This window comes from Equus caballus, chromosome 1, assembly GCF_041296265.1.
Source record: "Equus caballus isolate H_3958 breed thoroughbred chromosome 1, TB-T2T, whole genome shotgun sequence".
NCBI classification, from domain to species: Eukaryota; Metazoa; Chordata; class Mammalia; order Perissodactyla; family Equidae; genus Equus; species Equus caballus.
The window spans coordinates 153531971-153559209 of NC_091684.1; the positions used below are offsets into that span (position 1 = coordinate 153531971).

At 33.4% G+C, this 27239-nt stretch overlaps 1 protein-coding gene across 34 annotated transcripts in view; it reads left to right on the top strand.

Annotated features, from left to right (window-relative positions):
* The window catches only part of FAM227B (family with sequence similarity 227 member B), a 202323-nt gene that overhangs the window by 23227 nt on the left and 151857 nt on the right, over positions 1-27239 (top strand). For 17 of the 34 annotated variants that reach the window (XR_011426673.1, XR_011426672.1, XR_011426668.1 and 14 more), the window contains 4 exons: positions 1672-1707; positions 2178-2282; positions 5820-5918; positions 15948-16074. Coding sequence is in view for 27 of the 34 variants with exons in the window: in XM_070236933.1 (XP_070093034.1) it covers positions 1672-1707; positions 2178-2282; positions 5820-5918; positions 15948-16074 (367 nt within the window). In the remaining 7 variants the exon portion in view is untranslated. Of the gene's footprint in view, positions 1-1671; positions 1708-2177; positions 2283-5819; positions 5919-12417; positions 12520-15947; positions 16075-27239 lie in introns of all 34 variants that reach the window. The other 17 variants (XM_023617732.2, XM_070236908.1, XM_070236956.1 and 14 more) reach the window with 3 other exon arrangements.

The window sequence follows — 27239 nt, forward strand, 5'->3', positions numbered from 1 at the left end:
TCTTTGAATTTTAAAAACACACAAAAAGTGTCTATATTCTTCATATCTATGTACATATGTATAAAAGTATTTTAATGGAATGGAAAGCATACAAACCAAACAAAGATAATGACTATCTCAAGGAAGGGGAATGCATAAATAGAACTGGAGACCATAGAAAAAGAGGATCTAAACTTTGTTTTATTACATATAAGCTTCATATTTTATTTTTAAAAATAATCTTAAGTAAATACTAAAGTGTCAATAGTAACCCATTCTAGGTTGTGGGAGCATGAATACTGGGAGTTACATTATTCATTGTAATTTCTGTATTTTTTTTAATTTTCAAAAGAATTTCAAAAATTCTAATGAATTTTATCAGATGACTTCTCAGGATCTATTAAAATGACCTTTAGATGAATTATACTAATGAAAGTTTTAATAATTATTTTTATTGTTAAATATGTTTTATTGGATTTTTTAATCAGAATTTTAATGTGTATTACTTATATTTTTGTGGTATCTTTTCCAGTTTGTATGACCAAGAACTAGTTTTGTGTTACTATTTCTCTGCTCCTTGAAAAGTTCCAGTGTTTCTTTGCTTCCTGCAGAATAAAGCCAGGATTTTGAGATTAAGATTAACATGTTTCTAAATCTGACCCCATCTTTGTTGACCAGTTTGTATCTGTAGCTCTCAAGCACACAGCCTTCTTTCTTATCATAGTTAATCTCACTTTCCATAACTAGTCTTTCTCTTCTATTCCTTTGCATACTTTTGTAAATGCCAATAATGTGATCCTCTTTGTTATCATCCTTTCAAATTTGTTTCCTATGTCATCTTCTCTATAATGTACATATTATATAATGTGTGTGTGTATAAAATTTGCCTGAAAGCTTTGTTATTCCTGGAGGAAGTGGGGCTATGGAAATTAATAAATAATGTATCAACATGTCTAGATGATCAAAAACTAATGTATACAGAAGTCTACTTATTCTCTGTGTGAAGTAGTGTGGTGGACATGGAGATATGCCACCCAGACTCCCCTTCAAAGAAAGACTTGTTGCCTTAGCTGCTAACAGTGCTGTTAGGGGGCACCCTTCAGCTGTCAGCCCCTTCAGGAGTTCCCTCACCTACAGAGAACTTCCTCTCCCAAGGACACGTTCTTCCAGGAACCACCCTCACCCAATGACTGATCAAGTTGGAGGCAGAAACGCCTGGCTGTTTCAACCCAACGCAGGACAAATACGAAGGGTCGTTTCAGCTCTAGAGTTCTTCTTAGGGTCACTTGAGGCTGTTAGGCTTGCATCATAGCTGACATCCATCTTCCCAGTCTTGCCTCTCCCCTTGGTTTCCATAGATATTGATCCTAAAGACACTCCCAATATACATTCTGAACAATAAACTCCACCTCAGAGTCTGTTTCCCAGGGAACCCAAACTGCAGTCAGCAGTTTGTTTGTATTTGTTTTATAGTCCTTATCACTTTGTGTTTTGTTTATAAATGTATCTGATTCCCCTTGTGAACTATGATTAGCTTGAGGGCAAGGACCATCTTTGTATTCCCAGCGTGTAACACGGCAACAGCATTTTAGGCCTCAGTAGAGATACAGACGCACACATGTTAACTAAACAAATTTACAAAATATAAAAATGCTTTAATTTAGAATTTTAAATATTTTAAATGTTTTCCAGCTTTCGGCTGAAATGGAAACAAAGAAGAATATAGAGGTATTTAAAATTTCTGTTCTATGAGATTATGTATCAGAAGTATTTTGTGGAGATAAAAGAATGTTTACAATAATAGAGATATAGCTGTAAATATAGATAGGGCCCCCAGGAGAGAGAGTAGGGAACAGGACAGAAGCTTTCTCCTTCTGCCTACACCATTTCTTTATGAGTAGTCTAGCTAAAATTCTTGATCATTTGAGTTATGTCAAAATCAGTTCTGAAACATGATTTCATTTTGCTTTTGGATTTGGCCTATGAATATGCCAGGGCTCTTGATTTTAGGGAAGCAGGAAATATTAAGATTTTTCTTAAATGGGATAAATGCTTTTCACTTACTTTAGTGAAAGGAAGTAAAGTAATTATGTTAATGAATGATAGTTAAATATTTACCTGTCTTCTGTAGCAATATGAAGCTACTATACTGAAAAGAGTGAAGTCATTACTGTTCTGTAATATTTCCCTCTTTCTAGGGTTGCAACTTCTCAGGATTCAAAACAAATGAGCTTACTCAACTACCCAGACATTTGGATGCTGAACGAATTTATCTTTATATTTTAAAAGCCCATAACTTTGATGTATGTAAACATTATTTTATTTTTATTGCATGATAAATTTTGAGAGTATGATTTAATGAATCAGACTTTTGTGTAAAGCTATGACAAATTAGATGTTAAGCAAGATTGAATCCTTTGGGCATTAAGTTTGGCAGGAAAGACCAGTGATGTTTAACACTCTAATCACCAGAAGAGAATGTCTTAGGCTTTGTGCTACTGTCTCAGGAGTCTAAGGTTGCTAGTGTGCATTGGCTTGGCATGTGACTAACAAGTGTTTTTCCCTCCTTCTCTCTGCTCTGTCAGCTCAGGATATTTTAGCCTACTCATTTTTAACCCAAAATAACTTATGAGAGCCCTTCCCCATAACCCTACCTTTTGAGCCTCCAAGTGTCTGGGGAATTTTTGAGTACTGTCTCTGCAGGATAGCCAGTTGATGAAAAACTGCAGGCATAGAAAGGGAAGTAGATCATTGGCCATTGATTGCCAGGGTAGGATGAGGGTTGAGTGGCTACGGATATTATTTCCCAGCCACCTAAATATTAGGTGGTCACCCAGCAAAGTTTCTATTTCCTGGAGGCTTTAACAATGCTCCCTGTGACCCCTAGGAAGATTCTTTTCAGACAGTTCTCTGAGATGGTCTTGACCCCCAGTAGGCCCCCTTCACCATTCCTCACCCCCTAGCCTTCCTGTGGCTCTTTATTTCTAAACACAAAATCCCTGTTTTTTTCCTCCTACTATAGTTCATCAGAAGGAGCATAATCAACCGTTAAACCTGGTTGAATCAGTTCCAGCTACTATTTTCTGCCCTTTATTCACTCTCTTCAGGATGTAGTGTTCCAAGTAGAGTTTGATTGACCTGATTTGGGTCTCCTGTTTGCCCCTCAGGTAGAGAACCACAGAGCACTTCAGTTGACAACTCCACCTAGAGTGATTCAGTAATGACACTCTTTCTTATTTTCCATGCTAATACAGATGTTTTTCAATTCTCCTTTATATTTTATGGGATTTTGGTGAGAGGGAATGTTTAGTCTGCTCTCTTGATAGAATCACTGGATCGCCTTTTTGCAGAGAAAAACTATAGATGCTAATTGTAGTTACACCTGGGTCATGAGCATATTTATTCCTTTCTCTGACTGTACTTTCCCAAGTTCCCTCAGGGAAAAGATTTTATTGTTATAAAAAATTGATGCAAATTATTGTAGAAATAATTTTATGAATATTATTCTAGATAATCCGTAATATGCTTTCTAACTCTAGCATTCTGTGTTCTAAGATGGGACTGTATTTTAGCCATGGATGCATGTACTCCTAACACAAAACACAAGGCAATCACATAAGCAAGACGTCAGAGAACAGCTTTGAGGAATTTTTAATATGGTTGACTTGGAGGATGCTGGCGTTATTGAAGGAAATAGGAAAGTGAGGTGTGGAAGTAGATATGGGTGGGGAAGGGGTGTGACTAGCGGCTGTGTTTAGGATAGTTTGAGTGTGTGTACCAGTGTGTATCTGGGCATAGATACCCAGTGTTTTATTTGCTAATACCCCTAACTGATTTCAAAAAAAGAATTTAAATTGGCTTACTAGAGCATGTGCAATGCAATGGCATTAAATAAATAGATGATGAAATTAGAGTGAAGAGAAAATAAGTGTAGGAAAATAAAAATATCAGAGGGAAGGTTATTTCACAGAAATGCTTATGATAACATACCAAGAGACTGAACTTATGGATCTGAAACTTGGAAAGAGAAGGTTAAAGGGCTACTGTTACATGCTTGAAGGCATGGGAATCCATGAAATTGCCTGCATTCACCTAACCCCATCCAAACACGTTCCTTCATGCACAGCCATAGATTAAGTTTCTTGATGAGGGGAAATGTGTTTTATCCCCTGTACCATTCAGAACAGAACCTTGGCTTTAGATGACGCTTAGTAAAAATTTTTATTTAACTGAATTGAGTGAAAAAGGGCCTATATTATGGATGTAAGAGGAGAAAGCTGAGCTGCAAGCATACTCACATACACAAATAGAAGTTCAAGAGAACATTTGAAGTAATTTTGTCCAATCTAAAGTCAATCGTAGGAGAAAAAGCTCTGAGTCAGATAATCTATGGGTTTTAGGTATGTTTACATTTACTTGAATCAAAGAAGTATCACAAAGAGGGGCAGGGCTGGAAGAGAGAAGCATTGAACTTTTTAAGCTGGGTTTGGGGTTTTTTTGGCCAATTTTTTGTTTGTTTTAACTAAATATTGATGTATTTCAAAGAATATATTTACAGAAATTTTACCTGAAAAAGGAAGTTAGTGATACTAAACATAACCGAAACTTCGAATATAAGCGATCATGCAGTTAGTTTACCATAAAAAGCATCTTTGCTTGAAATTTGCAAATAATTTGAACAGAAGTATTCAGTTTTCCCCCTGTATTTCAATTTTCTTCTTTTCTCTTTATATTTATGTATTTTACATATGTTCTTTGTAGTTAAGAAGTACTAAGTACTAAATCTAAGTTGAAGCTGTTACCAATGTCCTCCATATTATACTTAGTGGCCTATGAAAGAGAAGGGCCCCCACAGAATACATGATAGATGGTCTTCTTGGCATAACAGTTTGCACCATGTTCTTTTTGTAGACTTGTACTTGAGGCACAGGAATTCATAGCTAGGAGTATCATTAAAAGAAACCTTAAACTCCACTTAATCTGGCATTTAGAAACTTTCAGTGACTAAGATAAACTGATCTGTTGAATGTGCTTATTTTAACCAAGATTTATAGTCTCTAGTAGTCATGGTGAATAGATTTAACTTTATGTGCCAATTTTGATCAACTGATTAAAGAGAATACTATGTTTAGATAGAGCCTAGACTTATGATGAAGCTCATTAGGATAGAATTCCATGATTATTGAAATCTGTCTTCAGTATAAAAGGGAAATTGTAGCATGTAGCTTGCATTTTTGCTATTCTTGGTCTAGCCTACGCTATCATTTCAATAGCTACTAGTCAAATGTCATTCTTGCGCATATGAAGTGTGGCTAGTGTGACTAAGCTGAATTTTTTATTTCTCTTAGTTAATTTACATATAAATTTAAAAAATAATACTTGATTCAGTTATTAAAAACTTTCAGTTATGGTTGGAACAAAATTACAGCTATGTATTTCATGAAGTCTAAATACTGATCTAGTATTTATGATGAAAATTTAGTATTCAAATTGAGCTGTGCTGTAAGTGTAAAATATATACCATATTTCAAAGACCCAGTACCAGAAAAGAATGTAAAATATTTCATTAATAGTTTTCATGACAATTATATGTTGAAAGAATAATATTTTAAACATATTTGGTTATATAAAATGTTGTAAAATTAATTTCAGCTTTTACTTTTTACTTTTTTAAAGTGGCTACTAGAAAATGTGATATTACAAACATGGCTCACATAAATTTCTATTAAACATTGTCACTCCATAATCATTGAATATTTACTTTTTATAAAGCCAATTTACATTAACCTGTTTTATAATAGATTTTAATTGGATCTCCATGTGTCTTTTTTTCCCCATAGGAAAAAGTTTTTAAAATCTGGAAGACTTATTTTCTCTCAGAAGCCTCTATTGCTCTTTTGCATGATTGCTTTTGGTGGTGGTTTCTCCATAAATTTAAGGTACAATAATATTTTTTAAACTTCTTTTTTTAAGTTGATTTTCAGCATAATGAATTGTTCAGTAGAGCACTGAAACAAAAAATGTTTTTCTGGATCCTTTCATAGAGCTTGGTTTTTTAGTATTTCACACATGTTAGGAATCCTGTTTGAAATCTACAGTTCTTTCAAAGGAATTAACACTTTAATATGGATTTCAAAGATCCTGGGTCTTCATTAATCAGAGAAAGATTAGTGAAATCAAACATTGTAGTAAATAATAAAGTTGTAGCTTTACTTAATAGTATACAGTAAACAGAAAACCGACTGCAAATCAGTGACATTGAAGGAGGTTTCATTCGGAAGGCAATCTAAAGATCAGATGGAGAGAGGATCCTCCCTTGATTTAGTAACGTATAAACTCTGATTAGGATTACAAAGAGAAAGACATGGGTATCTAAGAAACAATAAGAAAATGAAAATAAGCAGCACGTGACTCTTATGTTAGAGAATACATGAGCTTGGAAAAAGTGGTGAATACCAATGGCTGGGGTGTGCCCTCTGGATCTGGAAGAATGGAAGATAGAGCAGCCCAGGGGATCACAGTCTGTACATTAAAAAGGTATGTCACCCCATCAAGGAAGCCTGAAAATGACTCACATCTCCATGTTTTCCCAGCTCAAATTACCCATAGAAAACTGCTTATGGATTCTCACAGAAATTTCATACCATGAAGGAATAGGTGTTACAAATTTTGCATACAAATCACTCAGTTAGTGCTTTTTGTTGGAGTAATTAATGTAATTCTAGGTAAGAGTATCTGTCCTATATTTCTGATATTGTCAGGAGCTGGCTGAAGCATAGGAAGTGGCATATCCGTTCTACAAAGGTAATTAACTAGGGAAATTTGTGAAATCAAGAGAGTTTCATTACCTTTAATTTCTTTCTCTAGATCTGGACCCGAATTTGTGTTTTTCTGTAATAATAGATAGAAATATTACTTTCCCACTTAAATCTGTTAGGATTATATGTAACAAATTTTTGAAGGAGACATAATCTAGCAATATTCCCAGTAACTGTTTTCGTCAGGCCATAATAGTATTTTATTATTTTGAACAAGCACAGATTTGACACAGATGGCTCACTACGTTTATAGGATTATCCTTGGAATAACAAGGAATTAGAAATTTTTTTTTGTCTTTAATCAAACTGTTCTCTAGAAACTACTGGCTTTCTGAAATTAAAATGTAATATTTTAGTAATAATTTAAAAATATGATTGAATAATAGTTCTAGTATCACTTATGATTTTTGACATGTTTTGAGAAGCACTATGTGATTCAGCTGGATCAGTGTTCTGCTAGTGTTCTAGGGGACTGAGGGGGGCAACTTGGGAATCCAAATCAAACTGAAGCAACCTTTCCATGATTTAACCAGCACAGTACCTCTATCATCTGTTTTGTTCATTGCATTTCTCCTATGATTTTATTTCTAAGAACATTTATTCTTAAAATATATATATTGAAGTCAGTGAACTAGAAAAATAATATGACCTCTCAGGTTCTCAAATCCATCAAATGAATGTGGTGGGATGCCCACACATTTTTAACAGCATTGTGTGGGAATAGAGTCACTCCTTAAATATTGCAGTTTTGTTAGATAAGCTCCTATTTCAAGCTGTACTACATTTTCAGGTGAGTACAAAACACATAAATTATATCTATTTTAGGGTCCATATTGTAAAGAATAAATAGTACTGATTTTATAAATGGAATATAATAAAACCCTGAGCCACTTAGATAATTCAATTACCAATAGTATAATGTGAAAAAATATATAATCATACTCTAAAATATAGCATGCTTCAGCATGGTAGCTCTAAAACTTATTTCAGTAATTGTTATGTGATTAATATAAAAGCAAATTTTCTCTACTTATTACCTATGATTTAGTGGTACTTTGATCCAGAAGAAAAAAATACTTGATTTGAATCCAGAAAACTAAAATTTTAAAGATTTTATTTTTCCTTTTTCTCCCCAAAGCCCCCCGGTACATAGTTGCATATTTTTAGTTGTGGGTCCTTCTAGTTGTGGCATGTGGGATGCCGCCTCAGCATGGCCTGATGTGCGGTGCCATGTCTGCACCCAGGATCCAAACCAGTGAAACCCTGGGCCACCGAAGTGGAGCAGGAGAACTTAACCATTCGGCCACAGGGCCGGCCCCAGAAAACTAAAATTTTAAATCTGGTTTTCCCAGTAGTTAGTGTGAGACTTTGGATTAGTCAAAAAATCTCTCCATGCTTCACTTATCTCATCTCTAAAAAACAAAACAAACAAGAAAAAACAGGTAGAAAATATCGCATAACCTGTTTTTTTCCTAGAGTTGTTGTGTGTACTAAAAGTGACATGAATAAGAAGACACCTAGTATACTGTGAAATGTTACATAAATGTAACATGGGATTCAATATAATAGTGTTAAGACATCTAACTTTCAAAAGCAAGATTATCCAGTTAGTAAATGATGTAACCTTTAATAGTTATTTACCTAAGTCTTTCATAAAATAAAAAAATTACTTACTTTATGTGTTTGTTGGGGGAGTTAAATGAGAAAATGCATGTAAAGTTGTTTGTTTACATGGAGCTAGGTATATAGTAAATGTATTCAATGGATGCATCTATTATTATTATTATTATTATTATTTTGATAGAACACAGTGTTCCAAAAATTGCAGGCCAGTGTATAGGCTAATGATAAAAGTTTCCTTGACAGTGTTTGACTAGAAGAATTTCAGTAATGATATTGAAATACCTTTAATGTTTTAAAAAATTGCCCTTGGGACTTTGGCTCCCAAACACGTTCAGAAAACTGGAAAGTGCAACACTTCTACCCATATAACAACAAAGAAAAGTCATATAACCTACAAAATCACAACTTTTTTCAACTCATCATACAGATTAGATTTCAAAGCAAAGTATGTTACCAGGGAAAAAGAGAGTAACTGTATAATGATAAAGTGGTCAGTTCATCAATATGACATAACATTCCTAAATACTTGTGCACCTAATAAAAATGGTTTGAAACACGTTTAATAAAAACTTTTAAAACTTCAAGGAGAAATAGAAAAATCCATAAGTATAGTTATATATTTCAACATCTCATTCTCAATAATTGGTAGAATATACAGAAAATAGGTAATGATATAAAACACTTGAGCAACACTGTCAACCAACTTGATTGATCTAATAGACATATATTAAACGTTCTTCCCAACAACAGCAGCATATACATCTTTCTCAAGTACATATTAAACTTTTACCAACTACATTCTGGTCTAGGAAGAGTCCTAATAAATTTAAAAGAATTCAAGTCATACCAAGTATGTTTTCAGACCGAAATGGAATTATATTATAAGTGAATAACAGAAAGCTTTTCAGAAAATCCTCAAATATTTGGAAACTAAATAACACACTTCTCAGTAACTGTAAATCAAACTGAAAATCAACAGGGAAAATGGAAAGTATTTTGAACTTGATGAAAATGAAAATACAGATTAAAATTGTGGGATGTAATACAAGCAGCATTTAGAAATTTACAGCATTAAAATGCCTATATTAGAAATAAGGAAAGTTCTCAAAAGCCATGACTTCAGCTTCTACCATAAGAAATTAGGAAAAGAAGAAAAAAATGAAACCCAAAGTAAGCAGAAGAAAGGAAATAATAAAGATCAGAGAGGAAATCACTAAAAGGAAAAGCTGAAAAACAAAGAAAGAATTAGAGAAAAATCAAGGAAGCCAAAGGCTTGTTCTTCAGGAATCCTAAAAACAAGATAATACAAGAAGAATCTGAAGCCTGTGGTTCGTTGAGAGTAACCATAGCAAAAACAAAACCCAAATACAGCTTAACACTTGACTTAATTGACTCAACCCCTTAAAGAATAACAAAAGAAGAAGCATGCCTTTTCCCAAGCGTAAATTCTGTGTACCTCAGTTTTTATGTCCTATTGATGATGTCCAGCTCTCAAACAGAGATTACAAGACACATAAAGAAGAAATGGAATTGCTTCGTTGTTAGGTGTGATTATGTTCAGCTTAACAAGATAATGCCAGTATTTCCAAACTGAGGGTACAAATTTATGTTCCCATCATTAATGCCTAAGAGTTCCTGAATAACTAATGGGTCAAAGAAGAAATCACAAGAGAAATTAGAAAATACCTTGAGACAAATGAAAACAAAAACACAACATACCAAAACTTATAGGATGTAGCAAAAGCAGTGCTAGGAGAGAAATTTATAGCTGTAAATACATTAAAAACAATATCTTGAATCAACAACCTAACTTTACAAATTAGGGAACTAGAAAAATAAGAACCAATTGAACCCTGAGCTAACAAAAGGTAGGAAATAACAAAGATTAGAGTGGGGATAAATAAAATGGAGAATAGAAAAACAATAGAGAAAGTCAGCAAAAGCAAAAGTTAGTTCTTTGAGAAGATCAACAATATTGACAACCCTCTGGCTAGACTGACTAAGAAAAAAGAGAGAGGACTCAATTTATTAAAGTCAGAAATGAAAGTGGGGACTATCAGCAAAGAAATAAAAAGTATTACAAGAGTACATGAACAAATGTATGACAACAAATTGGATAACCTATATGAAATGGACAGATTTCTAGAAACATAATCTTGCAAGACTGAATCATGAAAAAATAGACAACCTGAATAGACCTATAACTAGTAAGGAGATTGAATCAGTAATCAGGAACTTCCCAACAAAGAAAAACCCTAGACCAGACAGCTTCACTGATGAATTCTACCAACATTTAAAGAAGAATTAACATGAGTCCTTCTCAATCTCTTTCAAAAAATTGAAGAGGAAGAAACACTTCCTAACTCATTCTACGAAGCCGGCATTACCCTGATAACAAAGCCATAGATAATACAAGAAAAAAAGCTTTACAGACCAATATCTTCTTTGATGAATATTGACGCAAAAATCCTCAACAAAATACTAGAAAAGCAAATTCAGTGGCATATTAAAAGGATTATACATTTTGACCCATGGGATTTATTCCTGGAATGCAAGTATAATTTAACGTATGTTAAATAGCTTGTTCTAATAGATCCATCAGTAACCAGAATACGCAACAGCTGCAGGATACATTTCCTTTTCAAACATACCAAAATATTTACAAAAAATGACCATACCATTTTGCTACTCAGTCTCCTGTGGAGTTATATATGAGGTAGACACTAGATTGAATGGTAGTAATCAAAAACATTCTGGAACCTTCTGTTTGGGTACATTTACTCTCTTCATACATGTTAAGTGTAGATTGTATAGTTGAATCATACTAACTTTCTTGACTAGTAAATTATATATATATATATAATCTCATTTAATTCTCACCCAACCCTATGTCTTAGAAGCATTGCCTATTACATAAGTGATCAAGAATTACTATTAGTATTAATGATATCATTATTATTTTTGCTATTAGCTCCTTCCTTAAACTTATTACACAAATGTGAGAGCTGTATTTGGAGTTAGGAGACCTAGATTCTAGCTTGGCTCTCAATTAACTGTATAAACCTTAATAGTTCTCTTAATCTTTCTGAGCATCAATGTAATCACTAAAATAGAGGAACTTAATCTAGGTGATATCTAACTTCCATTTTAGGTCTAAGATCCTATGCATTTATAAATCCCAGTTAATTTGGCTTGTTAATTTCATAAAAAACTGCCATCAAATTTGATAATTTTTGGTGTTTATTATCAAAATGTATTATTGCCAACTTGTGCTTCCATAATTGACATCATAAATTAATTTGGACTCTAATTCATCTTTATTGCTTAATTCATGCATTTGGACTAATTCATCTCCTCTTTCCTTAATAGAGCAAGAATTCAGTGTGCTACCTTAGGGCTTTACTATAATATTGACAGTATTATCTATAGATTTCTTCCTTCTTACAATATACTTTGTTTTCAGTGTAGCTATCATGTCACAATTTTACTAATTCTGTCTAAGCCTGTCTCATTCCAGTAATTGATTTACTTTCATACTGAGTTACTGTTAATGAAAGAGTTGGAATGGTTATAGAACAATAGAAGGTAACTAAGTCATTGATTGCCTTTTGCATGCCAACTATTATGCAAGAATTTTCATTAATTCATCAAATGTTTGTTGCTTTCTGTGTGCAAGGCACTGTACTGAGGGCTTGAAATACAAAGTCAAACAAAACATGATCCTTGTCTTTATTTAATTTTACTATACTACTTTAAAGTATGTATACATTACCTACATTTGGCAGGTGAGGAAACCAGGACTTAACTTGACCAGGGTAATGCAGCTAAAGAATAACGGGGCTAGCGTTTAAGTCTGCATGATGCCAGAACCCATGCTCATTCCACTATGGCAAATAATCTACCCTTTAAGACAAAATTACTGACATTATGCAAACAAATTTCACTTTTAAATTATAATACTAGTTATTTTAATTCCATACATGTTTTATTTTTTAAGCCTAACAGAGAAAATCAAGATTCCTTGTTTGATAGAATTTCAGAAAGTTATGTGACACTTTTTATGAGCATACCTCTAAGTCGAAAGGATGCATTCTTTCAGGTAAACGTAGAAATTAACTGACTATGCTAATTATTTTTAAAGCACATGAAAAAGGAAATAGTTACTATATTTAAACACGTATGAAAACATCTTTTGTTGTTTTGAAAGCAAAATTGCCTGAAGTAGAGTAAGTAATGGTAATATTTAAAAAGTTATGCCTCCCACACCAGAATAGTCTATCCCCCTGACTGAAATCTTACAGAATCCCCTTAGTGTGGTATAGATATTTCATTTGTGTATGAATAATTTGAAAACTATTGACTTATCCTATATACATTCTTGGTTTTTTTCTATGTATCTACAAAATTATTTATCATCCTTCTTTTGGTCATTTGGTCTGTTTAAGAGGACTTAAGTTTATATTAAGCCTAAGGACTAAGCACCTGTTATAGTAAAGAACAGCAGACAAATTTATGAATCAAATGTTTGCTTTACTTTACTGTTGTTATACCAACTAATGAATAGAGTTGATTAAAATAATTTGTATTCTTGAGTAACAGGAAATGAATATGAGTAGAAATTTCATTGGTTATTTTAAAATTTAAACATCTAGCATTTCAAAGCAGAAGCCACATTCAAATACTTCATTGTGTTGACATCTGAAATCAGAAATACATAAGTATTTTGGAGTCAGTAAATGTTTTCATTGGTAAAACAAACCTAAAATAAAAACAACAAAATGTCTTTTACAATGAAAACGTAAACAAACCTAATTGCCAAATATTTCTATTAAATCTTGACCTATCTTACTCACAAACACATATGTACAGTGTTGTAGAAGGAAACCAGGAGTGGACTGGGAGTAAGGAGACTTGGCCTCATGTCTAGAATCTGCTGCTAATTACCTGGCTCATCTTGGCAAGACATTCAGTCTCTCCGTTCCACAGTTGGGTTGTCTCAGATGAAGAGGTCAGATCTGTGATTCATAAATTGTTGGTTTGCAGAATAATGGTGTTCTGAAAGATAGACTAGGATTTTCTCTGCTACATTGAAATTTTTTCTTCTTTGCAGGGAAAAGTTAGTTAATGGTTAGGAATTTTGGTAATTACATTGTCTAGAGATGACAAAAACAACTGTTTCTCCCATCCAAAATCTTTCACCTTTTATGGTGAGTGTCCTAGCCTTCCTCGATGGTTTTACGAAACAAAGCATGTTTTAACACGTGCTTCAAGGGTTGTTGAGAAAAGGATGAGAAACCTATTTAATGTGGACAAAGAAGGAAGTAGTGGCACCATTGCACATCCCCCATTCTCCAGTTTCTAGTCATACATTTGTGGTCCAAATGTTCTCCCCTGGGACGAATGTGCCTTTTGATAGATATTATATTTATAACCTTTCTCAAATCATGACTTGATTTTTTTTCTGGGTCTCTATTTTCAGTGGCTTTTCCCCAGGGGAAATCAGAAGTTGTTTAGTCAAGATTCAAAGCGTCATTTGAGAACAAACAAGATGTACACCTTAGTGATTCGACCCCTTGACATGTGTTCAGTCTTCTTTTAATGTTCCCCTCTCTGTTTCTATGCTTGAGAACCAGGCCACCTCCCTACAGGTCTATCCCTTCCAGAGCTGTTTAAGTAGAAGTGGAGCCTCATCTCTCATTGACCAATTTCCATTTTTTTAACTCATTCAGATAAGTGGGGATTTTGTTACTATTCTCTCATTTGATTTATCTTACCTAAGGAAGGGAAATACATTAATATTTAAGAATCAAAAAATTATCTTCAAGTCCTGCTGTTTGGTCCAAATTGACTGAATCTAAGCTTATTTAGCATGGCTTTTACTTCCTTTTCTTCCCATGTCCTATAATGATATTCCTTCAGAAATTTTCCCAACACAGTTTGGCACTTGATCTCTTTTTCCTGTGGGTGAGATAGTCACAGAAAACTTTTAGAAGTTCTCGTTATTCACCTTATTCAACATTTTAATTTTAATCATCAGTATGGTTTTGTATACTACAAATATAAAGTGGGATTGTTTCTGGTGGTAAAAATGTTTATGGTTCACTCAATAAAATTAAATATATCAATATATTAAAGGATTTTCTGCACTCCTCGCCCCTCCTCCTGAAAAATCATGGAGTTCTTCAAAGAATATCATCACATACCAACGAAGTTGAGCACTACTGGATTAGGTGACTGTATCAGTTTCCTATTGCAGCTGTAATAAATTGTCACAAACTTAGTGCCTCAGAACAACAGAAATTCATTGTCTTATAGTTATAGAAGGCAGAAGTCCAAAATGAGTCTTACGGGGCAAAAACCAAGGTATCAACAGGGCGAGTTTCTTAAGAGGCCCGCAGGGGAGAATGCATTCCTTGCCTCTTCCAGCTTCTGGTGGCTGCCAGCGTTCCTTGGCTTCTAGTCAATCACTCCAGTTTCTGCTTCTGCCATCACATTACCTTCTCCTTTTCTACAGTAGAATCTCCACAGCCTCCCTCATATGAGGACACTTGTGATTACAATTAAGGCCCACTGGGTAATCCAAGATAATCTCCCCATCTCAAGATCCTTAACTTAATGATAACTGCAAAGCCCTTTTGCTGTATAAATTAACATTTACAAATTCTGGGGATTAGAACAGGGACCTCTAAGGCCCCTTTCAATTTTAATATTTTAATATTAATTATTAAACATTATTAAAGGCTAAATGTTTGATTCTAAGTACTTATCTGAATGCAGAGTTTCAAAATAGTAAATAAAAAAATTTTAAATCTTTAATATAAAAATATGGTATCTTTCTGTGTTCAATCACTCTCTGAGAAGAATTTAGTAGTTTAAGGATTTTAAGTCTAAGAATACTGGTAGCACCATAAATTTGTTGATTTGTGATCATGGTTTTAATATGTAAACAGTACAATAGTAATTACAATATATTAACTCACCTAAACAGGCTTTAATTATTTTAAAATATGCTTTTTATTCTCCTCACAAAAATTTATAATTATATGACACGATAGAGATGTTAGCTAGCACTAGGGTGGTAATCATATTGTAATATATAAATGTGTCAAATCAACACATTGTACACCTTAAACTTATATAATATTATATGTCATTATATTTCAATTAAAAATATATATATACTTTTTATTATAATAACCTTTGTGTGTCACTTTCTAAAAGAGGATAACAATAGCAAGGTTAAATGAAATAAATCTATAGGCATCAAATCTTATCTTACTTAACTTCATCCCTTATCCAAATTAAATTTTCCAAAATGTTAACAAATAGTCAAGTCGACTGACTTTATTTTCAAATTTTCTTTGTTCATGACCCTCAATTAGAGGTACCAAGAAGTAATAAATGGCCGAAAGAAAGCTATAAGAAGAAAAGGACATGTATATTTCACAAACTTAATAATAATTTCTTTGGTAGTTGAGATGTTATATAAAGTATGAAATTATTCTAATATGACTCTGTTTTTGGTAGGTATATCCTGATTGTTTGGCACAAGCTATCTATGCAGCATTCCAGGAAGCGTTTCCAGAATCCAGTAATCTCTTTAATGATGAATTTAAACAAGATCTAGGGAATAACATTTTTCTTTGGTTGTCAGGTATGAATATGTCATTCATACATTGATTATTATTTTTGTACCTAAAACTTTTGGATTGAAGTATTTTGTTTACTTCAGTCAAAGAATTGGTAATTCTTTGCCTTACAAAACCATATTGATGCCTATGTTTTAAAATAGCAATGCCCATTTACTCTGAAAATTTTTTATACCAAATTAATTGGTTATTAACTTTGGAAGTCAAATAATTCTGTGGGCAGTGGAATTATTGTAGAAAATTGAATTACCACAGAAATAAAGTCATACCATATATATGTTATATTTGGAAGATAAATATTTTAAGTTGCTTTTGGAACACTACTGACATTTTTATAGCGAATAATACTGGGTAAATTCTAGAGCTAATTGAGTTTCTCATAGAACATGCAATCAATCATTAATCAAGGAAAACTTGTTTTTTGAATCCTGGTATATGTGCAGGTGGGAGTGGTAGGCCTGAAAGATTGAAGGGAAGGAAAATTCTATCCTAGAGCATTTAGCTAGAGATCTAGGTACTTGGATTTAAAACTAAGGTATAGTTTCATGTGTTTGGAATGACCTCCCCTACCTTTTTTTATAAGGCTATTATATTATTATGGACTATCAAAAGCTATCAGCTGTTTTCAAGTAGTTCTTGTAAATCTTTCAACCCAAATTTTGACTTATTTTTTTAAACTTTGTGTCAATTCTTAGTAACAAAGTCATTTCTGTAAGAAAATGTTTCATATTTTAAGGAGAGAGTCCTTGAGAGGTAAAGACTGGAAAACAACCCTGAGAAACTCACTCCCTCATCGACACACACACACAGATAAAAATCTCCTAATTGTAGAGAAAAATCCAACTAATTCAAGTATAATAAACAAAAAGGGAATGAGCACAGCATTTATGCAAACATACTAAAAGAAAAAGATGTGATGAAGAACAGAACAGCGTTCCTACAGATCTGTTCTAGACTGGATTGTGTCCCCCTCAAATTCATATGTTGAAGTCCTAACCCCAAGTACACCTCAGCATGTGACTGTATTTGGATATAGGACCTTTAAAGAGGTAATTAAGGTCAAATGAGGTCTTATGAGTGGGCCCTAATCTAATATGATTGGTGTCTTTATAAAAGGAGAGAGAGACACCAGAAATGTGCACGCACAGAGAAAAGGGTGTGTGAGGACTCAGCAAGTAGTTAACCACCTACAAGCCAAGGAGAGAGGTCCCGGGAGAAACCATACTGCTGACACCGTGATCTTGGACTTCCAGTCTGCAGGGCTGTGATAAAATAAATTTCTGTTGTTGAAGTCCTCCAGTCTATAGTATTTTGTCATGGCAGCCCTGGAAAACTAATACAGATTTTAAAAGTCAACAGAAAAAGTTGCCAAAAACAGATGAAAATTTTAATCCAACAATTAAAAAAAAGGAACAGATAAAAATTATAATCCAACTTTCTAACAAAAATTTCTAAGAAAAAAATGAAACACTCATAGTTGTAAAGGGGGAATACAAATTAGAAACATAGGAAGCCCATGGAATTTACTACAGGAAGAACCCAACTATACACACACAGACATGCATACATGAAATCACCATATATGTCAAGATATAGAACATTTCCAGCATGTAGCTGCAATTTTGATTTCCTTTTTCACCCAAGAGTCTTTTACGGTAGTGCTTTTTAATGGCCAAGTCTTTTGTGTGTACACCTTTATTCCTTAGTTATTAATGTCTGCTTTTGTATGTGCACCTTTATTCCTTAGTTGTTAATGTCTGCTTTTTGTGTTACATTAAATACTGTGGCTTGTATCTTATGTGGTTTGGAATTTATTGAATTGTTCTTGTTATATAATAATACATAGCAAAATATTATAAATTGTATCTAGTGACTTGAAAACAAAGACGTATTCTCTATTTGTAGGAAATAAAAATCTATGTATTCTGTGTGTGATTGTGTGGACTACTGTACATGTGTGTTTCTGTAGGATTTTCTTTATATTTCCAGTAGTTTCCAGATGTGCTCTATCTTTAATCAATTAAAGACCCCTTTTCTCCAGTAACAATTATATGAATTTACAAAAGAGAAAAAAATTCTTTTTGTCTAACATAAATGTTCACCAAATGTAGTTTAGATGCATTTTTTACCTTTCTGTTTACAATGAATAATTTTGGGGTATTTTAGCTAGTAATAATTTAACACTGGATCAATTTTATAGATACATAAAATTAGGTTTTCTTCTAGTCTTTAATTATAGTTCTGTTATTACGGAGGCAAATAAATTGATTTGACTTCCACCCAGTGTTATCTAAAAAAAATTAATATTCTTATAGAAAGAATCCCTTTACTGTTGCCATGACAAAGCAAGGATCTACAGATAAGTTTTAGGATCATTGTCATCTTAACTTTATTGAATCATCCAAGTCATGAACAGGGCATATCTTCCTGTTTATTTAGGATTTTGTTGTTATCTCAGTATATTTTCTATTGTCAGCATATAGACTTTGTGTAGCTTTTATTATTTTCCCCAGGTTTTTGATGTTTTCTGATTGCTATTATAAATAAATTTACTTTCAAATTATTGCTGATAAATTGAATTGTTATTGGCTTTTTTATTTTAGTTTGTGTTCAGTGACAGACAAAATTCGACTGTAGTTTATCTCTGGATTCTTTTGGGTTTTCTACGTACAAAATCTTGTCATCTGCAAAGAAATTCTGTTTCCTGCTTTACAATATTTATTTCATTTCATTTTCTTATATTATGCTGAATATAGCTTTATAATTGATATTGACAATTCAGAGGCACTCTCAGGGTTATTACTATTATTAATTATCTTCATATGATATTAGGAGCTTCCAGATAATAAAATTCTTGGTAAAAAATTGCTTGTTTTTCTTAAAATTTGTTTTGTTGAGGTTATATTGGCTTAGAACATTGTGTAAATTTCAGGCGTACATTATTATATTTCAGTTTCTGTATAGACTGTGTCATATTCACCACCAATAGTCTAGTTTTTATCCATCACCAAAAATGTGTGCCCCTTTATACCTTTTGCCCTCTCTCTACCCCTTCCATTCTGGTAACCATTAATCTGTTCTCCTTAGTCTATGTCCTCTTCCCCTCTGGTAACCACTGATCTGTTCTCCTTACCTTTGTGTTTATCTTCCACATATGAAAGAAATGGTACAGTATTTGTCTCTCTCTGTCTGACTTATTTTGCTTGGCATAATACCTTCAAGGTCCATCCATGTTGTTGCAAGTGGCATGATTTTGTCTTTTTTATGGCTAGGTAGTATTCCATTGTGTATGTATCCCACATTTTCTTTATCCGTTCATCCACTGGTGGGCGCTCGAGTTGCTTCCACATCTTGGCTATTGTGAATAATGCTGCAATGAGCTTAGGGATGCATAAATCTCTTTGTGTTGTTGATTTCATGTTCTTTGGATAAATATCCAGTAGTGGGATAGCTGGATCATATGGCATTTCTATTTTTAATTTTTTGAAAAATCTCCATACTGTTTTCTTTAGTGGCTGCACCAGTTTGCATTCCCACTAGCAGTGTATGAGGGTTCCCTTTTCTTCACATCCTCTCCAACACTTGTTATTTCTTGTCTTGTTAATTATAGCCATTCTGACAAGTGTGAGGTAATATCTAATTGTAGTTTTGATTGGCATTTCCCTGACAATTAGTGATATTAAACATCTTCTCATGTGCCTGTTGGCCATATGTATATCTTCTTTGGAAAAATGTCTGTTCATATCCTCTGCCCATTTTTTGATCTGGTTCTTTGTTTTTTTGTTGTTGAGTTGTAAGAGTTCTTTATGTATTTTGAAAATTAACCCCTTGCCAGATATGTGATTTGCAAATATTTTCTCCCAGTTGTGGGTTGTCTTTCATTTTGTTAATGATTTCCTTTGCCATGCAGAAGCTTTTTAGTCTGATCTAGTACCATTTGTTTATTTTTTCTTTTGTTTCCCTTGGCTGACTAGACCTGGTATTTGAAAAGACCCTGCTAAGACCAATGATGTCAAAGAGCACACTGCCTACATTTTCTTCTAGGAGTTTTACGATTTCAGGTCTTACATTCAACTCTTTAATCCACTTTGAGTTAATTTTTGTGTATGGTGTACGGTAATGGTCTGCTTTCATTCTTTTGCATGTGGCTGTCCAGTTTTCCCAATATGATTTATTGAAGAGACTTTATTTCTCCATTGTATGTTCTTGGCTCTGTGTTGAAGATTAGTTGTCCCTAGATGTGTGGTTTTATTCCTGGGCTCTCAATTTCATTCCATTGATCTGTGGTCTGTTTTTCTGTTAGTACAGTCCTGGTTTTTTGTTTTTTGTTTTTCAAGTAATTTTATTGGGATCATGATGGCTTATAACATTGTGTCACTTCAAGTTTACATTGTTGTCTATCAATTTCTGAATACACTTCATCATGCTCGCCCCGAGTAGTCTAATTTTTATCCATCACCATACATAAGTGTGCCTTTATTCCTTTTGCCTACCCCCAACCCCCTTCCCCTCTGGTGACCACTAATCTGTTCTCTTTATCCATGTATTTGTTATCTTCCACCTATGAGTGAAATCATGCAGTATTTGTCTTTCTCAGTACCATGCTGTTTTGATTACTATAGCTTTGTAATATATTTTGAAGTCAGGGAGTGTGATACCTCCAACTTTGTTCTTTTTTCTCAGGATTGCTTTGGCATTTGGAGTCTTTTGTTGTTCCATATAAATTTAAGGATTCTTTGTTCTATTTCTGTGAAGAATCTCATTGGGATTCTGATTGGAATTGCATTGAAGCTGTAGGTTGCTTTAGGTAATAAGGACATTTTAACCATGTTTATTCTTCCAATCCGTGAGCATGGAATATCTTTCCATTTCATTATGTCTTTGATATCTATCAATAATGTCTTACAGTTTTCAATGTATAGACCTTTTACCTCCTTGGTTAAATTTATTCCTAAGTATTTTATTCTTTTTGTTGTGATTGTAAATGGGATTGTATTCTTGACTTCACTTTCTGCTATTTTGTTATTAATGTGTAGAAATGCAACTGATTTTTTTATGTTGACTTTGTATTTTGCAACTTTACTGTATTTGTTGATCATTTTTAGCAGTTTTTTGGTGAATTCTTTAAGGTTTTCTATATACAGATTCATGTCATTCACAAATAGTGAGAGTTTCACTTCTTCCTTTCCAATCTGGATACCTTTTATTTCTTTCTCTTGTCTAATTGCTCTGGCCAAAACCTCCAGTACTGTGTTGAATAGGAGTGGTGAGAGTGGGCACCCTTATCTTGTTCCTGTTCTCAGAGGGATGGCTTTCAGTTTTTCTCCTCTGAGTATGATGTTGGCTGTAGGGTTGTCATATATGGCCTTCATTTTGTGTAGGTATTTTCCTTCTATACCCATTTTATGGAGAGTTTTTTATCATAAATGAGTGTTGGATCTTGTCAAATGCTTTCTCTGCATCTGTTGAGATGATCACGTGATTTTTTATTCTTCGTTTTAGTAATATGGTGTATCACATTAATTCATTTGCTGATGTTGAACCATCCCTGCATCCCTAGAATAAATCTCACTTGATCATGGTGTGTGATCCTTTTAATGTATTGTTGTGTTCAATTTGCTAATACTTTGTTAAGGAGTTTTTGATCTATATTCAACAGGAATATTGGCCTGTAATTTTCCTTTTTTGTGTTGTCCTTGTCTCATTTTGGTATCAGGATAATGTTGGCTTCATAAAATGAGTTAGGAAGCATCCCATTCTCTTCAACTTTTTTGGAAAAGTTGAGAAGGATAGGTATTAAATCTTTGAATGTTTGGTAGAATTTTCCAGAGAAGCTGTCTGGTCCTGGGCTTTTGTTTTCCAGGAAGTGTTTGATTACTGTTTCCATCTCTTTGCTTATTATTGGCCTATTCAGATTCTCCATTTCTCCTTGATTCTTTTTGTGAGGTTGTATGATTGTAAGAATTTATCCATTTGTCCTAGCTTATCCAGTTTTTTGGTGTATAGCTTTACATAGTATTCTCTTATAATCCTTTCTATTTCTGTGGTGTCCATTGTAATTTCTCCTCTTTCATTTTTGATTTTATTTATTTGAGTCTTCTTTTTTTCTTAGTGAGTCTTGCTAAGGGTTTGTCAATTTTGGCAATCTTCTCAAAGAACCAGCTGTTAGTTTCATTGATCCTTTCTATTATTTTTTAGTCTCTATTTCATTCATTTCTGCTCTAATTTTTATTATTTCCTTCCTACTAGTGACTTTGGGGGTTTTTTGTTCTTCTTTTTCTAGTTCTTTTAGGTATTGTGTAATATTGTTTATTTGAGAGTTTTCTTGTTTTTCGAGATATACCTGTGTTGCTATAAACTTCCCTGTTAGTACCACTTTTGCAGCATTCCATAAGTTTTGGTATGTTGTGTTTTCATTTTCATTTGTCTCCAGGTATTTTTTTATTTCTTCTTTGATTTCTTTGAATAATTTGTGACAACAAAACATAGAAGGGGAAGAGGTAAGGGATGGAAGCTGCATAGGCTAATGGAGATAAGAGGCTATCAGAAAGAGGACTATGTCACCTATGAGATCTTTTATACAAATTTCATGGTAACCACAAAAGAAAAAAATAAGAGCAGAATCACAAATCATAAATAAAGAGAAAACTGAGAAAAATATCACAGAAAACCACCAAACTTAAATGGCAGACAGAAATACTAGGACATAGAAACAATAGAAAAATAGAACATCCAGAAAACAAAAGATAAAATGGCAGTATTAAGCCCTCATATATCAATAATCACTATAAATGCAAATAGATTGAATTCTCCAATCAAAACACATAGACTTGCTGCCTGGATTAAAAAAAACAGCACCCAACATTATGCTGCCTACAAGAGACTCATTTCAGCTTTAAGGACACACATAGGCTCAAAGTGAAGGGATGGAAAAAGATACAGGCATACCTTATTTTATTGCTCTTCACTTTATTGTGGTTTGCAGATATTGCAATTTTTACAAATTGAAGGTTTGTGGCAACCCTTCATCTAGGAAGTCTGTTGGCACTGAAGGCTCAGATGATGGTTAGCATTTTTTTAGCAATAAAGTATTTTTAAATTAAGATATGTACATTTTTCTAGACATAATGCTATTGCATACTTAATAGGCTAGAGTATAGTGTAAATATAACTTTTATAAGCACTGGGAAACCAAAAAATTCGTATGACTTGCTGTATTGTGATATTTGCTTTATTGCAGTGGTCTGAAACCAAACCCAAAATATCTCTGACGTATGCCAGTATTCCATGCAAGTGGAAACCAAAAGAGAGCAGAGGTAGCCATACTTATATCACAGAAAATAGACTGGAAGCCAAAACTGGTAACAAGAAACAAAGAAGGTCATTATATAATGATGAAGGGGTCAATTCATCAAGAAGATGTAATAATCATAAATATATGTGACAACATCAGAACACATAACTATATTAAGCAAATATCAACAGATCTGAAGGGAGAAATAAACAATAAAAAAAATACTAGGGGATTTCAATACCCCGCTTTCAACAATGGGTAAATCAGCCAGACTGAAAATCAGCAAGGGAATATTGGACTTGAACCATACTTTAGACAAAATGGACCTAACAGACATTTATAGAACTTTCCATCCAAGAACAGCAGAATACACATTCTTCTCAAGCACACATGGAATATTTTCCAGGATAGAGCATATGTTAGGCCATAAAACAAGTCATACTAAATTTAAGAAGATTGAAATCATACCAAGTATCTTTTCTAACCACAAATGGAATGAAACTGGAAATCAGTAACAGGAGGAAAGTTGGAAAATCACAAATATGTGGAAATTAAACAACACACTCTTGAACAACCAGTAGGTCAAAGGAGAAATCAAAAGGGAAATCAAAAAGTATTTTGAAACAAATGAAAATGAAAACACAACATACCAAAACCCATGGGGTGGTACAAAAACAGTCCTAAGAGGGACATTTATAACAGTAAACACCTGCGTTTAAGAAAAAAGAAATATCTCAAATAGACAACCTAACTTTACACCTCAAGGAACTAGAAAAAGAAGAACAAACTAAGCCCAAAGTTAACAGAAGGAAGAAAATAACAAAGATCAGGGCAGAAATGAATGAAATAAAAACCAGAAAAATGACAGAAAAAATCAATAAAACTAAGAGCTGATTTTTGGGAAAGCTAAAATTGATCTACTTTTAACTAGACTAAAAAAAAAAGAAGATTCAAATAAATAAAGTCAGGAATGAAAGAGAAGACATTGCAACTGATACCACAGAAATACAAAGGATTTTAAGAGACTACTATGAAAAATTATACATCATCAAATTGGAAACTTAGAAACGTATAATATACCAATGAATCATGAAGAAATAGAAAATATGAACAGGGCAATAATGAGTAAGCAGATTAAATCAGTAATCAAAAATCTCCTAACAAAGTATAGCCCAGGACAGGATGGTTTCACTGGTGAATTCTACCAAACATTCAAAGAAAAATTGATGTCACTCCTTCTTGAACTCTTCCCAAAAAACTGAAGAAGAGGGAGCACTCCCAAACTCATTTTACGAGGCCAGCATTACCCTGATACCAAAGCCAGATAAAGACACTACAAGAAAAGAAAACTACAGACTAATATCCCCTGACGAATATAGATGCAGAAATTCTCAGCAGAATATTAGCAAACCGAATTCAACAGCACATTACAAGGTTCATATAACATGATCAAGTGGGATTTATCCCTGGGATGCAGGATGATTCAACATATGCAGATCAGTACATGTGATACACCACATTAATAGAATAAAAGATAAAAATATTATGATCGTCTTAATAGATGCAGAAAAAGCTTTTGACAAAATACAATCCTTTAATGATAAAAATACTCAACACGTTGGGTATAGAAGGAACATACCTCAACATAATAAAGGCCATATATGACAAGCCTACAGCCAACATTCTCAACGGTGAATGGCTGAAAGCTTTTCCTCTAAGATCAAGACAAGGGTGTCCATTCTTATCACTCCTATTTAGCATAATACTGGAAGTCCTAGCCAGAGCAATCAGGCAAGAAAAAGAAGTAAAAGGCATCCAATTGGAAAAAGTAGAAGTAAAATAGTCTTTCTTTGTAGATTATATCATCTTATATATAGAAAATCCTCAAGACTCCACCAAAAAATTGTTGGAACTAATCAATGAATTCAGTAAAGTTGCAGGATACAGAATTACTGTACAGAATCAGTTGCAATTATTTACACTAACAATGAACTATCTGAAAAAGTAATAAAGCAATCTCATTCACAATAGCATCAGTAGCAATAAAATACTTAGAAATAAATTTAGCAAAGGAAGTTAAAGATCTAAACACTGAAAACTACAAGACTGATGAAAGAAATCAAAGAACAGACAAGCAAATGGAAAGATATTCTGTGTTCATGGATTGGAAGAATTAGTATTGTTAAAATGCCATACTACCAAAAGCTATCTATGGATTCAATGCAGTCCCTATCAAAATTCCAACGGCATTCACAGAAATAGAAAATACAATCTTAAAATTCTTGCAGAACCACAAAAGACCCTAGATAGCCAAAGCCACCCTGAGAAAGAACAAAGCTGGAGGCATCGTATTTCCTGATTTCAAATTATTTTACAAACCTATAGTCATCAAAACAGTATGGTACTGGCATAAAAATAAACACATAGACCACTGGAACAGAGTTGGGAGGCCAGAAATAAACCCTCACAAATACAGTCAACTAATAGTTGACAAGGGAGCCAAGAATATTCAATGGGAAATAATCTCTTCAATAAATGGTGCTGGGAAGAAGGATAACCACATGTAGAAAAATGAAATTGAACTCATATCTTACAACACTCACAAAAGTTAACTCAAAATGAATTAAAGACTTAAACATAAGAACTGAACTGTAAAACTCCTATAAGAAAAAGTGGGGAAGAACTTGACATTGGTCTTTGCACTGATTTTTTGAATATGACACCAAAAGCACAAACAACAAAAGCAAAAAATAATAATTGGGACTGCATCAAACTAAAAAGCTTCTGCACAGCAAAGGAAACCATCAACAGAATGAAAAGTCAACTTATGGAATATACTTGTAAATCATCTATTTTATAGGGGGCTAATATGCAAAATATACAAAGAAATCATACAACGCGATAGCAAAAGAACAATCTAATTTAAAAATGGGCAGAGGAACTGAATAGACATTTTTTCCAAAAAAGACATAAAAATGGCCAACAGGTACATGAAAAACTGCTCAATATCACTAATCATCAGGGAAATGCAAATCAAAACTATAATGAGCTATCACCTCACACCTGTTAGAATGGCTATTATCAAGACAAGAAATAACAAATGGTGAGAATATAGAGCAAAGGAAACCCTTGTGTGCTGTTGATGGGAATGTAAATTAGTATTGCCACTATGGAAAACAGTATGGCATTTCCTCAAAAAATTAAAAATAGACCTACCCTATAACCCAGAAATCCCACTTCTGGGTATATATCCAAAACTAGTAAAAACAGATGTCTAAGTGATATCTGCACTCTCATGTTCATTGCAGCATTATTCACATAGCCAACATACGAAAACAATCTAGGTCCATCAATAGATGAATGGATGAAGAAGATGGGTGTATATAGACTATGAAATGTTATTTAGCTACAAGAAAGAAGGAAGTCTTGCCATTTGCAACAACATGGATGGCCCTTGAGGGTATTATGTAAATGAAATGTCAGACAGAGAAAGACAAATACTGTATGATATCACTTATATATTGCATCTGAAAAGGCCAAACTCATAAAAACAGAGAATAGTATGATGGTTACCAGGGGCTGAGGGGTGGGGAAAATGAAGAGATGTTGGTCAAAGGGTTTAAACTTCTGGTTATAGGATGAATAAGTTCTGAAGATATAATGTACAGCATGGTAATTGTAGTTAATAATACTGTGTTCTATACTTGAAAGTTGCTAAGAGAGTAGATCTTAAATGTTCTCACCATAAAATAGAAATGGTAGTTCTGTGACATGATAGAGATGTTAGCTAACACTATGGTGGTAATCATTTTGCAATATATAAGTGTATCAAATCAACACAGATGTATGCCTTAAACTTACAAGATGTTATATATC